This window comes from Aulonocara sp. 'chitande type north' Nkhata Bay, linkage group LG23 (genome assembly GCF_057382095.1).
Source record: "Aulonocara sp. 'chitande type north' Nkhata Bay isolate Kocher_YH1m ecotype deep benthic linkage group LG23, A_spYH_male_GT1.1, whole genome shotgun sequence".
Taxonomy (NCBI): Eukaryota; Metazoa; Chordata; class Actinopteri; order Cichliformes; family Cichlidae; genus Aulonocara; species Aulonocara sp. 'chitande type north' Nkhata Bay.
In genome coordinates this window covers 45363308-45379921 of record NC_141365.1, presented here as the reverse complement: position 1 = coordinate 45379921, position 16614 = coordinate 45363308, and the positions used below count along the sequence as shown (strand labels likewise).

At 40.8% G+C, this 16614-nt stretch overlaps 1 protein-coding gene across 2 annotated transcripts in view; it reads right to left on the bottom strand.

The window, feature by feature from the left end:
- Positions 1 to 16614, bottom strand: part of LOC147302753 (NACHT, LRR and PYD domains-containing protein 3-like) — a 135532-nt gene that overhangs the window by 993 nt on the left and 117925 nt on the right. The window contains exons 1-5 of one of the 2 annotated variants that reach the window (XM_086284401.1): positions 15064 to 15218; positions 12763 to 12998; positions 10870 to 12658; positions 4142 to 4315; positions 1503 to 1682 (exon numbers count right to left, since the gene is read on the bottom strand). In XM_086284401.1, coding sequence (XP_086140527.1) covers positions 1503 to 1682; positions 4142 to 4315; positions 10870 to 12658; positions 12763 to 12998; positions 15064 to 15218 — 2534 coding nt within the window. Of the gene's footprint in view, positions 1 to 1502; positions 1683 to 4141; positions 4316 to 10869; positions 12659 to 12762; positions 12999 to 15063; positions 15219 to 16614 lie in introns of those variants that run through there. The other variant, XM_086284400.1, reaches the window with a different exon arrangement.

The window sequence follows — 16614 nt, the reverse complement described above, 5'->3', positions numbered from 1 at the left end:
GCTGTCTCGGTGGAGTTTAATAAACTCAGCCGTCTGCTCCTTGCTATCTAAAATATAACAGGACACTGGCGTAAATTCTCGACCGTCTCATACTTCTGTTTAATCAGTTTTCTGTTTGACGTTTAGTCAGCTCTGTAAAGACCAAGGAGGAACCCACCTGGGGGATTAATAAAGTTTTATTTTATCTAATCTAATCTAATAACTTTAATCTCAGCCAAACCGATTTACTCACGAACAAACAAAGCACTGAAAAAAGCCAAACAATAACATTTTGAGGTTGTCTAAGTGACTTATATATCACGTTTAACCTGAGTAGCGAAAGTCCGCGGTGATCTGAAAATGATGTGCCGGGAGTTGTGCCGTTCTCGGCGGCTTCAGTGACCCTCGAGCTCCCGGCGAGCTATCGAGCTGGTGGGTAGCAGACGTCTCCGAAAACGTCGAAGCACTTTTGCATATATGCGGTATCTTGATAAACCGAGCAGATATTTGATGTTTACACAGCTACTTTCTCGCCTGAAAATATGTTAAAAGTTTATTTTGTGACCGAAAAAGATTAGTATGAGTAATTTTAAAACTTAGTAGCGGCCGCCATTGTTGGAAACTGGAGTTTGGCTGGGCCGCGCTATGAATTCTGGGATATGGTAGGCCACGAAGGACACACCCGACCCATCCTTCAAATTCGGGGAAAAGGAGGACGCATTTGTTGGCTGCATTCGGAGGAGTCTACGAATTTGGACAGCCTTCGACGCGTCGCTGTGACGTAATCGGTCTACAAATGCGGCCTCAGGAGGATGCAGCCCATGAATTTGGACACAACCTACATGTTTGTACATCAGCTTATCAAATACTGTCTGCTGTCTTCATTTATTACTCTTCACCTGCCTCACTGTCACTGTGTGGGCGGAGCAGCCTGAGCCCCGCCCACACAGACACAGCTCCTCTCTGGAGCAAAACTTCTGCTTCATCTCCGCCTCTTTTCTTCATCCTCCACCTCTCTTTTCTCTTCTTCGGTGTTCTGCAGCCACAGAGCCTCACAGCCATTAGCACGCCCATACCTGAGCAGCTAGCATTACCCAGCATGCCGTGCAGCAGTGTCAGTTTGTAAATGTGCAAGAATTCCTGCTCCAAACTGTTTCACAGAGTGCTGTGTGCCGTGACCTTTGACCTGCTAAAGACAGTCAGCTGTGGATTATTCATTGTTGTGTCTGATACTTAGAACTGTGAGGAAGAAGCTACACAGTTAATCAGGGTCCCCTCTCTCTGAATCAGGAAAGGTGGGCAGGCCGCGTGTGGGCCGCGGGCCATACGTTGAGTATCACTGTTTGAAATGTGAACATTGTTCTGCTGCAGTCAATGGACTAAACCAGAGAAGAAGAAAACAGACTTTACCATGAAGATCCTCAGTGTGGATCAGTATAATATCAGCCTGATGTCTGCAGTTTAGTGTCAGCACAACTTTCACATCATATTCATCTCAGCACAACTAAAACATGCTGACTGACCTCAGAGTTTCAAATCGACATCGTGGATTCTCCCGAAAATCACACAGATGCTTCACTCCTGAACCCTTCAGGTTGCTGTAGGTTCCACTCAGGTCCACCTCTGTGGGATACGAGGGGTTGGACTTCAGTGCTGCTGCCAGATAATCAAGGCCAATATCTGACAAACCACAGCTCCACAATCTGTATAAAGAATGAAAGATGTAAGTTTATTAGACAAAGTGCTTGACATCATTCAGTGTTTCATCATCTGTTCAGAGCTGAAGAAGGTTCAGAATGTAGAAGTTTAGAAAATGGAAACTCCAAACAGCTGAAGCCAACAGGAAGCAGCTTCAAACAAACACAACAAGAGAAAAAACTCTGAATGTTTCACATTAAAGTCGTACATTTCTCATAAAAACAGGACAAAGACTTGTAAAAGTCGTGTTTTTCCTTCCAGGAACCACATGGCTTCACTTTTAAAGGTGAAGTGTGACAGAAATGGACATATTTGAAGTCCAACACCTTTTTCCAGTCACATTATTAAAGCAGACAAACTACAAGCTCATTTTCATTCCAACAAGTCATCTTCTGACCTGGACTAACAACACTGGTCTCTATGTGCAGCTGGCTGTGAGACCAGTGCTCAGGGAGCATCTACAAAGTGCAACACTGAAAGAACATCACACACTCATTTGCTTCCAGCACTTTCACACAAACATCTACTGTCATCATTCATGTTTCTGCTCCTCTGGATTCACACGGAGCCTCTGCTCATGCTGTTGCCATGGTGAATCATAGTATGTGGCTCCATAACTCAGACTGAGCATGCTCAGAGCTGATTGGCCCGACTCTGATCAGCTGATCTAGAAGAGGAAACTCTGCTATATGTACATTATTACATCTACACCTGAATCACAACACTCACACAAATATATCAACTGTGTTTAATATTTTGGCACGTAGATCATTTATGTGCTTCAGCTCTTCTTACATTTTACCACCAACATGTTTCAAAAGGAGCAGCTTTTACTTTGAAGGCCAGCTGTCTGTGTTTCTTGTTTTCATTGTTGGATAATGGAACAAGTCGATGCTTCAGTGCTTTGAATTAGGAGTGGGTTTTAATAATCGATTCATCGATTAAAATCGATTCTGGCTTGGATAACGTGATATTGATTAATTAAAATCCTGAATCAATTTTTTAATATTAATTTATTTTGCCCGAAATGTCAGAATCTCAGGTTAAACCTCACAAAACTTTAACAACCACCAAACAGCTGAAACAGTGAACGAGAGCAGGAACACGGATTCTGCACAGAGACGTAAACACAAAGCTCGGACCCGCCGACACATCAGAATCAGTGAGATGTCGCCTTTCTCACTGACGGCACAGACACGGTCGGGGCTGAAAGCCGACAGCTCGCCGATTCTGATGTTTTGGCGGGTCCACGCTTTGTGTTTACGTCCTTTTTACGCTGATTCTAAAGCTGTTAGTTTTATCTCTCTACAAACAATATTGACTGAACCAGCAGCAAAAGAAGATCCAAACTACGCTTCACATAAACATCGTCATGAACTCACTCTGACTTTTGCTGTTTTGCTTCCACCAGGATAAAATCACACGTCATGCACAGCTCTCTCTCTCTCTCTCTCACACACACAGTTTCCTGTCTAAAAATCTGTTTTCTGCATTATTCGCTTGCTTGTTACGCACAAGTCTACCGTTGTTTACAGCGCTGTCGGCTGCTGTTTTTTTCCTTTTACTTGCTTTCGAAAAGAAAACCTAATTTCTGCCGTTCAACAGGCTTCTGAACAAATTTAAACTTTTTAAAATTATGCAAATTGCAAAACGCTCAGTTGTGTCTTTAACAAAAACACTGTAACTTTGCTCTGCTTCACTTCAGCAGCATCAGGTAATGTTCATGTGTTGATTCATGGTTTTCTTTCGTTTTTGATCTACTGCAGAATATTTCTATAAAATCCCAGAACAGGAAAATCACCTTCATGTTCTTCCGTGTTTTATCTTCAGCTACTTTGACACAAAGGCCTCTGCTGTGATGCTCACACATTTGATAAAGTCTCGAAAGTGCCAGCTTCCCTTTTATAGACACAAAAATATGTAAATGTACTGAATTATAATATTTCTGTCTGAGGCAAAATTTCCCAGATTCCAATCGAATTGAATCGAACTGAACATTTCCTCATGAACTGTATTAAACTCTGTAAATGAACTGAGAACTATTTCTACATTTGAAACTATGGATTCATTTTCCCGTTCACTTCTGTACGTTAGTGTATAAATGAATGTTAGACTGGGCTCCATGGAAACACTTGGACTGGTCTCAGCTGCCTTCTTTCTGTAGTCCTTTCTCTTCTCCAGCTTCTGTTTGAAATCCTCTCACAGAGCCTGAAACCTGCTTTGCTGTCATGTGTGGGCCTGTGTTCCTCTGCTTTAACACAAACCTCACCACAGCAGCTGTGTGGGTCGTCTCTGTAGCAGCCCGATCAGCTTCTGATACATGAACATCATCACAGCTCCTAACTTCACCTTTATTAGCTTTGACATTCATGTCTTTCTTTTCTCTGTCTGTTTCCACACAAGCTCAAAGTCTCTGCAGCCTGAAATATAGAAAAACAACAACAGCTGCAGTCAGTGAACTCACCTCAGAGTCTCCAGTCGACAGTTTGGACTCTCCAGTCCAGCACACAGAAGCTTCACTGCTGAATCCTGCAGCTTGTTGTTACTAATGTCCAGCTCTGTCAGATGGGAGGGGATGGACTTCAGGGCTGAGGCCACAACTTCACAATGAGTCCCTGAGAGTCCACAGTCAGCCAGTCTGTGATCATAGAAAATATAAAATGTGTTATTATAAAAGCAGAAAGTCTGCATTATAAACACAGACTGAATGTATATGAAGACAAAACAGAGTGAGGTCATAATCTGATGAACATCTGCTCTTCACATCTGTGCTTCAGCTCCTCTTACTGTGTTTGACATGACACAACGATTGAGTCTCTCTCAGACCTGCAGACTTTTAATGAGAATCTTTGTTTGGCTTTAATCTGCAGATGAAGGAGGAAGATGGTGTCACATTTAGGCTTCCATAATGTCCACAGTCTGTCAGTGAGATCTGATCCAGAGTCAGAGTGAAGACACACATGTGGACTGTTTCCTGTCTTGAATCCAGAACATTTTGAATGAGTTCAGCTCAGTGAAGAGTTCCAGCTGGAAAGACGATCTCTGTTTGCTACCTGCTGCTGTCAGGTACGACTGTTCACGTCCACACTCAGGAAAAATCTGCTGACTGTCACCAAACGGAGCAGAAATCTCATCACTGGACAATAATGATGAATGAACTCAGAGCTGCTGATATCACATCTGATTTCAGGGGAACTAAACTAAAAAGGAACAAATAGAAACAACCATCATGACTCTGTTTGACCTTCAGATCAGAAACTATGGTTCAGAACAGCAGCAGGATTTCAGGCACTGTCACATCCTCAACATCCATATTCCAAATGCTCTTCCTGACAGGACACTCTTTGTTCCCACTCAGGGAGTTTCCATGTGTACAAATCATTTCTGAATCTCAGTAGACTGGGAGGTTTTTCCATCTCATGAATCTCTTTCCTAACATCAAACTAGATAAATCAAACAAAGGAACTGGAGTCTGTCTAATTTCTGACCCCAGTAAAGTTTGTACTGGGATACCCCGACATACTCTCTCTCCATCTGCTCCCACAGCCTCATATTCACAGCTGGCCCTTCTCTCAGCATCCACACTCAGGGTGGGGGCGGGGTCAACACCAGTCAAAACCATTGCTTTGGCCTTATGGCCATTTTATTAGTGTGCGTTTCTGAGTAACAAGCAGGACTACGCACAGGTGTTTGGACATGTGTGGACCCGACCTACACTTAAACTTCTTAAATCCTCTGTTTCTGTGTCACCAGCTACACTTTTAATATTAATGTATTCACTCCGACATTTTTGGGGAGCGGTCAGAGCTCGTACACTGCAGACAAACATGTCTCCCAGCACACAGCTGACTGTCAACTCTCTGACATTGGATATGATTCATTTAGATTATATCTGTAAGGTGAAGTTTATCTCGGTGTTTATTTGTTCCTGAGGAAGTCAGCTCGGCTCAGATTAAAGTTGAATAACTGAACAATTTCAATGAACCTTAACGCCTCCCTGGAGCATATATGGAACTGAATCAGTCACTTTTCTTTATTTCCTGATGTTCATATGTGACATACATGTTTTAACCATTAATCTGGAATTAAACTGACATTTAATATATTTTAAGGAGGAAAGAGAAATTTCACCAGAGGATGTTGATGCTGTTCATGGAGACTGAAGACAGAATGATTTATCTGTCTTAATATTTCTGCTGCTCTTTCCTCAGGTGTAAAAATATTTTAACTGTTGGTTTTAATTCAAAATCAATGGTCAAAATGTTAAAATACCAACAAACTTGTGGCGTTAGTGTTGATATTCTGTGAGTTACTTAAAGAGATCACACAGGTACAGGACATATTTTATGTTCAGGTTTATGCATGTTTGTGGTGAGATGTGCATGTAGTGGGCTGTTATGTTGTAAACTGTGTGGATGTGTTTGGGAACAGAAAGATTATTTTACTGCATAAAACGGCGCTGATCAGCTGTTTCTGCCGCTGATACACTCGGCCGGTGAACCACCTGACTCACACAGGCTCTCCTCCTCCACAGTCCTTGTTTATGAAGAGCTTTACAAACACAACATCACGGCTAACAGCTGGATTCTCCCGTTTCAGTGCCAAACAGCCACTTCCTGCTACAGACAGTAAAGTGGACAGTTTGGCGCTAAACACGTTTTTAAAACTTTAAGCTCTTATTTGTTAAAGCCAGCTTCACAGACAGATCTGTGTCAGTGTTTTAGAGCAGGGCTCAGTGGTGTAAACCAGCCTTTATATGTGTTTCATCTCCATTTTTACATTAAACTGAACCAAAACACTGAAACCTTCACCTGATATGTCTGTGTAGGTTCTCATCATACAGTCATGGTAATCTAAGGAGCCTGGAAAGAAAAGTGACTTCTTTAAGTTTCTTGAAGACGTTTCATCTCTCGAAACCTCTGCTGATAATCACCCACACCCTTTTTCACAGCTTGGCTCATGTGATGAGCCACATGATCAATAGTTGGTCAGCGACCCTCTTAAGGGACACTCCCACTAGGATTAAAATCTGGGACTCTCCACTTTTTGGTTTTAGAAGTGAAGAAGCTGAATGTTCGGATTAAACATCTTCAAGAAACTTAAAGCAGTGCACTCGCTTTTCTTTCTAAGCGGCCTTTCTTAGATCACCTGATATAACCTGAGTAAATTATGTCGAGTGTCAGCGGGGTTTGAAAACTCTGCAGCATGACCCGGGTGTTGCTGGTGGCATCATGAGCTTAGACCCCTCAGTCAGCTCGGTCTGAAGTCATCGTCAGCACTAACAGGCACAAATAGGCTCTAACGTGACAAACTGACCCGACATTTAAAGAGTGCCCACTACAGTCTCAGCTAAAACATATTAAAATGTGCAACGCCAAGGACTGTACACTGGACTCCATTTCAGTGCAAAATAATAAAACAAAGTAAATCCATCCAATCTCCTCTGCCTGTCCTTATCATCAATAAAAACAATTAAGAAAACAGAAAATCATAGAAACAGTCATCTTTGTTATTGCATCATCACACATCAGTTCCCAGTAACTAGTCAGAATGAGACGTTGTTTTCATCTTTCTCACACTCATCTCACTCCCCGGTCACAACAGGTGGTGACTTTAACAGGTGTTACAACCTGGCTCAAAGCTGCAAAAGAGGGCGGAGACTGAAAACAGAGACTGGTTTCATTTTGAAGTTCTTAATAACCTTGGCTAAAGATGAAAACAGACAGCGTGACAGGGTCTGACAACGAGTGGTGGCGTCGTCCTAGCCGACCTCGGCAGTTATTCACACGCCATGACCAAAAACTCCTGCAGTGTGACAGCAGACAGAGGAGGAGTCACAGAGGAGCGTAACAGCTGTGACAGATGCAACAGGAGGACGAGCTCCAACAGTAAACACACTGAAGACAGGAAAGCAGTCACGAGTGATGTTGGTCCTGTTTTTATCTCCACTAAAACCTCTCTAACGTCACATGTAACAGAACACAGACACATCTGATTATCAGGGACCACGACCCACATCTTTGCCTCACTATGTTTATAAGAAGAGACTGAAAATAATGATTCTCCCAACACATCACCAACACTTTTATGGCAAACAGATAATAGTGAGTGAAAAGAGGTGAACTGTTTCATATGCAGTTATCAGGGTAAATACATTTAAACCAAAGACACTGGAAGAGTAAAGGAAAGGAACTGAAGGTGACAATTCAAGAAGCTCAACAGAAGTCAAATGTAACAGGATCAAGATTCCCTGTTAAAAACAGATATGTATAGTATAATAGTAGACTATACTAATAATAGTGTATAGTATAATAGTATACTATACTAATAATAGTGTATAGTATAATAGTATACTATACTAATAATAGTGTATAGTATAATAGTATACTATACTAATAATAGTGTATAGTATAATAGTAGACTACACTAATAATAGTGTATAGTATAGTAGTATACTATACTAATAATAGTGTATAGTATAGTAGTATACTATACTAATAATAGTGTATAGTATAATAGTAGACTACACTAATAATAGTGTATAGTATAATAGTATACTATACTAATAATAGTGTATAGTATAATAGTAGACTACACTAATAATAGTGTATAGTATAGTAGTATACTATACTAATAATAGTGTATAGTATAATAGTAGACTACACTAATAATAGTGTATAGTATAATAGTATACTATACTAATAATAGTGTATAGTATAATAGTAGACTACACTAATAATAGTGTATAGTATAGTAGTATACTATACTAATAATAGTGTATAGTATAATAGTAGACTACACTAATAATAGTGTATAGTATAGTAGTATACTATACTAATAATAGTGTATAGTATAGTAGTATACTATACTAATAATAGTGTATAGTATAATAGTAGACTACACTAATAATAGTGTATAGTATAGTAGTATACTATACTAATAATAGTGTATAGTATAGTAGTATACTATACTAATAATAGTGTATAGTATAGTAGTATACTATACTAATAATAGTGTATAGTATAATAGTAGACTACACTAATAATAGTGTATAGTATAATAGTATACTATACTAATAATAGTGTATACTATAATAGTAGACTACACTAATAATAGTGTATAGTATAGTAGTATACTATACTAATAATAGTGTATAGTATAATAGTAGACTACACTAATAATAGTGTATAGTATAATAGTATACTATACTAATAATAGTGCATAGTATAATAGTAGACTACACTAATAATAGTGTATAGTATAGTAGTATACTATACTAATAATAGTGTATAGTATAATAGTATACTATACTAATAATAGTGTATAGTATAATAGTAGACTACACTAATAATAGTGTATAGTATAGTAGTATACTATACTAATAATAGTGTATAGTATAGTAGTATACTATACTAATAATAGTGTATAGTATAGTAGTATACTATACTAATAATAGTGTATAGTATAGTAGTATACTATACTAATAATAGTGTATAGTATAATAGTAGACTACACTAATAATAGTGTATAGTATAGTAGTATACTATACTAATAATAGTGTATAGTATAGTAGTATACTATACTAATAATAGTGTATAGTATAGTAGTATACTATACTAATAATAGTGTATAGTATAATAGTAGACTACACTAATAATAGTGTATAGTATAATAGTATACTATACTAATAATAGTGTATAGTATAATAGTAGACTACACTAATAATAGTGTATAGTATAGTAGTATACTATACTAATAATAGTGTATAGTATAATAGTAGACTACACTAATAATAGTGTATAGTATAATAGTATACTATACTAATAATAGTGTATAGTATAATAGTAGACTACACTAATAATAGTGTATAGTATAGTAGTATACTATACTAATAATAGTGTATAGTATAATAGTATACTATACTAATAATAGTGTATAGTATAATAGTAGACTACACTAATAATAGTGTATAGTATAATAGTAGACTACACTAATAATAGTGTATAGTATAGTAGTATACTATACTAATAATAGTGTATAGTATAGTAGTATACTATACTAATAATAGTGTATAGTATAATAGTATACTATACTAATAATAGTGTATAGTATAATAGTAGACTACACTAATAATAGTGTATAGTATAATAGTAGACTATACTAATAATAGTGTATAGTATAGTAGTATACTATATGAAGTCTACACCGCCATGTCCTTAAAATTCAGCGAAATTAAGGACGCATTTGAGGGCCGCATTTCGAGCAGCGACCTTCGTCCCGTCGCTGTGATGTAATCGGCCTTAAAATGCGTCCTTTAAGGCTGCAGACCCTGAATTGGGATACAGCCAGAGTCTGGTCTCTGTTTTCACAGAGGATGTGGTTCTGTTGGCTTCATCAGGTGATGGCCTCCAGCTCACAGTGGAGCTGTTCTCAGCAGAGTGTGAAGCCGTGTGAATGAGGATCAGCATCTGAGGCCATGGTCCTCAGCTGGGAAAGGGTGGAGTGCCCACTCTGGCTCAGAGACGTTCCTGCCCCAGGTGGAGGAGTCTGAGTATCTCAGGGTCGTGTAAAGAAGGGGGAGGGGAGCAGGAATCAACAGACAGACTGTTGCTGCGGTAACAGTGAGGTGGACGCTGTACCGGTCTGTCGTGGTGAAGAGAGAGAGAGCTGAGCGTGACAGCGAAGCTCTAAATTTACCGGTCGATCTACGTCCCTGCCCTCACCTATGGTCACGAGCTGTGGGCAGTGACTGGAAGAACCAGATCGTGGTTACAAGTGGGGCAAATAAATTTTCTCTGAAGGGTAGCTGGTGTCTCCCTTGGAGACGGGGTGAGGAGAATCCCCTTCACAAAAACTAATCAAGTGAACAAGACTCTCCAGGAGGGAAACATTTAAATATCCAAGTCTACCATAAAGAGAAAACTGCATGAAGGGAAACACAGATGGTGCATTACAATTCATTGCATGTGTTTTACATGAAGAATGGAGGATATACCGTCCACTTTCACTCTGTCTTTAGCAGCAAGTGGCTCTTTGTTGTTTGGCTAGCTGCACTGAAACAGGAGAATCCAGCTGTTAGCCGTAATGTTGGTGTTTGTAAAGCACTTTATAACCAAGGACTGTGTTTTTAATTTAAACATTAAACTATTAACCGACACTGATCAATGATGTAATGATCACATCTGGACTCACCGAGCCTTTCTGCAGTTCCTCACAGCTGGAATCAGTCTCAGTCGTCCCTCCTTTGAAGCTTTGTACTTCTGCAGGTCAAACTCATCCAGAACCTCCTCTGACATCTGCAGCATGAAGGCCAGAGCTGAGCAGTGGATCTCAGAGAGTTCCTTTGATTTGTTCTCTGACTTCAGGAACTCTTGGATCTCCTGATGTACTGAGAGGTCGTTCATCTCCATCAGACAGTGGAAGATGTTGATGTTTCTGTCAGGACAGGAATTAAACTTCTTGTTATTCTTCAGGTTCTTGATGACTCTCTGGATGGTTTCTGGACTGTTCTCTGTCTGACCCAGCAGACCTCCTAAGAGTCTCTGGTTGGACTCCAGACAGAGGCCATGAAGGAAGCGGACAAACAGGTCCAGGTGGCCATTTTTACTCTGGAGGGATTTCTCCATGGCTCGTTTAAGGAAATCATCCAGAGATGACTCTTTGTATTTTTTTCCCAGGAAGTCCTTCAGCACCTCTGACTTCCTGTTGGTGAAACAGTGGAACATGTAGACTGCAGCCAGAAACTCCTGGATGCTCAGATGAACAAAGCAGTAGACTGGTTTCTGGAAGATCACACACTCTCTTTTGAAGATCTCTGTACAAACTCCTGAGTACACCGAGGCCTCTGTCACATCCAGACCACACTGCTCCAGGTCTTCTTGGTAGAACATGATGTTTCCCTTCTCCAGGTGTTCAAACGCCAGCCTCCCCAGCTTCAGAAGAACTTCCCTGTCAGCCTCCGTCAGCTCCTGTGGACTCGTCTCATGTCCCTCGTGGTACTTGTTCTTCTTCCTCTTTGTCTGAACCAGCAGGAAGTGTGAGTACATGTCAGTCAGGGTCTTGGGCAGCTCTCCTCTCTGCTCTGTAGTCAACATGTGCTCCAGAACTGTAGCAGTGATCCAGCAGAAGACTGGGATTCTACACATGATGTGGAGGCTCCTGGATGTCTTCATGTGGGAGATGATTCTGCTGGACAGCTCTTCATCACTGAATCTCCTCCTGAAGTACTCCTCCTTCTGGGCGTCAGTGAAGCCTCGTACTTCTGTTAGCCTGTCAACACATGTAGGAGGGATCTGATTGGCTGCTGCAGGTCGGGAAGTTATCCAGACGAGAGCCGAGGGAAGCAGATTCCCCTGGATGAGGTTTGTCAGCAGCTGGCTGACTGATGACTTCTGTGTGACATCAGACAGCAGCTTCCTGTTGGTGAAATCCAATGAAAGTCTGCTTTCATCCAGGCCGTCAAAGATGAACAAAAGCTGAGAGACAGCCAGCTTCTCTGCTGTGACCTTCTGTAATGTTGGATGGAAAACATGGAGCAGCTCCAGAAGACTGCACTGCTCCTCTCTGATCAGGTTCAGCTCCCTGAATGAAAGCAGAACCACCACACTGACATGTTGGTTCTCCAAGCCCTCTGCCCAGTCCAGAGTGAACTTCTGCACTGAGAAGGTTTTTCCAACACCAGCCACGCCGTTGGTCAGAACCACTCTGATGGGTCTCTGTTGGTCAGGTAAGGCTTTAAAGATGTCCTGGCACCTGATTGGAGTGTCATGGAGGGCGTCCATCTTGGAAGCTGTCTCCAGCTGCCTCACCTCATGTTGGCTATGAACCTCTTCACTCTGTCCCTCTGTGATGTAGAGCTCAGTGTAGATCCTGTTGAGGAGGGTTCTACTTCCTGTTTCATCACTTCCTTCAGTCACACGTTCACATCTCCTCCTCAGACTGATCTTATGTTCATCTAAAACCTCCTGCAGACCAACATCTGCTGAAAGAAAGAAAAACAGACAGAAAACTCTTCAATGTCTGAACAACAACAAGAAGTCCAGTTTTCAGAAATGAGTCCATCAGCAGACAGATGTTCAGTCTTACTTTGTACACAGCTGCTCTGACTGGCTGTCTGCAGTCCAGCTCTGCTTCTGGATCTTTCTCCACACTGGGGACAGGACCAGTCTCCTGATGAAGCAGACTGGTCCCAGTATGAGGAGATGCACTGTCTGCAGAACCAGTGTCCACAGCTGGTAGAGACTGGATCCTTCAGGACGTCCTGACACAAAGCACAGCAGGACAGCTGCTCCTCCTCACAGACACCACTCCTCTTCCTCTTCCTCCCTCTGTGAACACATTTCTTTATCACTAAAATCATTGACTGTCAGTGACAAACATCCAGATTTGATGACACTGTGCAGAAGCTCTGATGGTCACAGAGAAAAGTCAATGTGGAGAAACTTGTGTTTGAGTTCAGAATCCAAGTTTCCTTTGCTGTTCCTGCCTGTCTTATTAAACACAGAGTGATCAGCCTACAAACTCCACAGTAAAAGCCTTCATCACAGAGCTGATTATGTCCTTCACTGGATGTACTGGAAGTTTGGGATCCATCACTTTCAACTGACCTTTGACCTCCTCTAAAAACTGTGGTGGAGCAGCGGTGTTACATTCAGAGCTTTCAGCTTTATTTTGAAAGAGTTCAGTCATCAGGAAGTGAACTTCTGGGTTCTGATTTCCTTTCTATTCTTTTACAGAAGTGAAGAAGAAGAACTAAAAGCTTTGAAATGATCTGAGTGATATTTTTGAACATTGCCACCAAATTGAGTTCAGCCTTCAGCAGTAACTTTGTTTCATGATGCCTCCCTGATGATGTGATGTTTGATTACAAACCTGTTTATGTGTTAGACATTAATCACATGAACACAGGCAGAAAAAAGAAGCCAATGAAACAAATGACAGAAACGTGTTCATTCACTGCCATGATCCATATTTTATATGTACAGATGTTTGTAAAGAACACGTGTGCAGCGCTTTGTTCTGAGTATCTGCTGTCAGCACACAGTGCAGCAATAACTACAACCACACGTTTCTGTAGATCCTGAACATCAGCCTGGAGGAATCTGACCTCAGGTCTGCACACAGAGGAGCTTCACCTCTGGGATGATGCTGGCTTCAGCTCCTTCTACAATCAGGCAGAAGCTTCTGCACCATCAGGACACAAACAGAGAGGAGCTTCTATCCTCAGACCATCCAAGTCCTAAATCAGAACATGCTCCCCTCATAGCATCACCATCAGGGTTTAAACAGGACCTTACATCATGTTCTTGTCTCACTGTCATATTTCAGATCATACCTGATTCATTATGACGTCACACGCTGCTACACTGATCCTGCTGCTTCATTACTGCTGATATTACTCTGCTCACTCTGTTCAGTTACTCTGTTTACATCACTTTGCTCATTTGCTTTGTTCTGCTTGCACTGCTCTGTCAGTACATGCTGTGCTAATGTGGCACAAAGCACTTTAACATTACATCTGCACAATGTTTCATTATTTCATTTAATGATTGTTTCTAATGTTTTGTCCAGTCACAGGAGCAGCTCAGCACATTTCACTGTGTTGTACGTGTATGACGATGCCTGTGACAAATAAACAGCCTCGGACTCTTCAATCTTCTGCATTTCTTTGGAGATCAGCTCAGTGGCCTGTTGAGACCATCTTTCTATTTCTGATGACTCAGTTCAGATTATTATCCTGATACTTTCTTTTAAAATGTGATGAAATCATTTATCTGATGTTCTGACACAAATACACCAAAACGATCCCAAACAGCACAAACCACCACGTTACACACAGTGTAATAAAAATACAGGCAACTACAAATAAAAACACTTTAAAATATAAACTAAAATTACAAAGTGGTCACAGAATTTCAAACACCCGTAAATGAGTCAGCAGCTCTCTTACATGGTCAGCTGAGCTCCATGATTGAAGAACATTGTTGCTGCAGGTTCATGACTGAACTCTGGAGGTTTGTTTTTGGACCAGTCACTCCTCACAGACACACAGCTGGATGCTGGAGACTGTGACCTCTGACCTCTGCAAACACAAACACATCACATGAATTACTGATTAATCTCTGTTTAAAATCTTTTAAGCAGCTGCAAACACACAAACTGGATGATGTGATGGTTTCTGTCAGTAATAGTTGTCTCAGATTAGAGTACAGACGGCTGCAGAGACGTTCACAGCAACAGAGAAGAAATCATTACCTTGGATTGCATTACTACTACGATTGATACTAGCATTATCGTACCCGGACCACCATTAGGAATCATTTATGATGTCACTGGCAGAACATTTATAGAAACAACCTTTGAACTCTGAGTCAGCAGCTCTCTTACATGGTCAGCTGAGCTCCATGATTGAAGAACATTGTTGCTGCAGGTTCATGACTGAAATATGGAGGTCTGTCTCTGGACCAGTCACTCCTCATAGACACACAGCTGGGTACTGGAGACTGTGACCTCTGACCTCTGCAAACACAACCACATTGCATTCATTTCACATCAATTAGTACACCACAAAAGGCATGCAAGAAACACATTATGAAGGCAAACTTCTGGCTTCAATAACATTCAACAGGTCAGGTGGAAACTTTTCTCAGATTTGATTCATGTTTTTATAGAACGATCCAGCTAAAAAAAATATACCATTAGGTCAGGGGTCAGCAACCTTCAGGACCCAAAGAGCCATTTGGAGCCAGTTTCCACGCAAAAGAAAACACTGGGAGCCACAAATACTTTTTGACGTCTAGAATGAAGATAACACTGTATATACTGTTTTTTACCTTTATGCTTTGTGTGAACAACTAAGGTGTGTTGCTTATGAAATCCATGAAGTGCTACAGAGAAAATTACATGTTATTTATGTAATGAACACATTTGAACTCTTAAAGAAATATAACCAAAGGAAAGACACCCAGCTGAACTAAAATGATGTAGCAAACAAAAGCTGCTGTGAGCCGCCACCCTTATATCTCCTTTGGGCTTTTGGAGCCTTGACCTGACTTTTAAAAAATAATTGGAAAAAAAGCTCTATGCTGCTGAAAGATGCAAAATAGATATTTGCAAAATTCTGCAGATCGGGGCTGTACGAAGTCACTTTCATCTTTACAGGACTGTAAGCTGTCGTCTGTGAGGCGTGAGCGGTGTTTGTTTTTAACATAGTTCACGGTGGAGAACAGCTGCTGACATAATGTGGATCCAAGATCCATAACTGGCCTACCTGGGGCTGAAAGTCTCGATAAATGCACGGCGTTTGGGCGGGTACACCGGCTTCCACGAGTGTGACGCTTATTTGAACGATGAAAAAATAAAAAAATATAATTTTATTTTTTTATTTCAATATCACAAAAATCTTCCAATTTAGAACTACAAGTTAAAAAAGAACATAAATAAAATACACTTCAGCTAAATACTTCTAATTTATTTTCCCAAACCACGAGGAGCCGCACTGTAAGGACTAAAGAGCCGCAGGTTTCCGACCCCTGCATTAGTGTTAGTCAATGTTGCAACTGAACTGAAAAACAAAAGATTTTGGTCCAAAGAAACAAAGTCACTATTAATACAACACAACCCCCCCAAAAAGAGCCATGTAGACCCCGGGCTCTATGGGTCTTGTGCTCGGAGCTTGTTCCTGTGCTGCCATGATTAGTGCCTCTGTGCTGTCTTTCAGTCCAGCTTTGTTCAGCCACTGGTAGGATTTCTGGATGTCAGCCACTTCCTCTGCCTGCTGGTGGTGCAAACTGTGTTGTTCTGAGTTTCATTGGACGTCTTTGTCCAAAGCACCAGACAAAGGGCAAAGTAGATGCATTTGCATCAGCAGGAAAATACACCCCAAACTAGCATCATCATTATACAACTTTAACAACTGCCACTAAATGATACTTCATA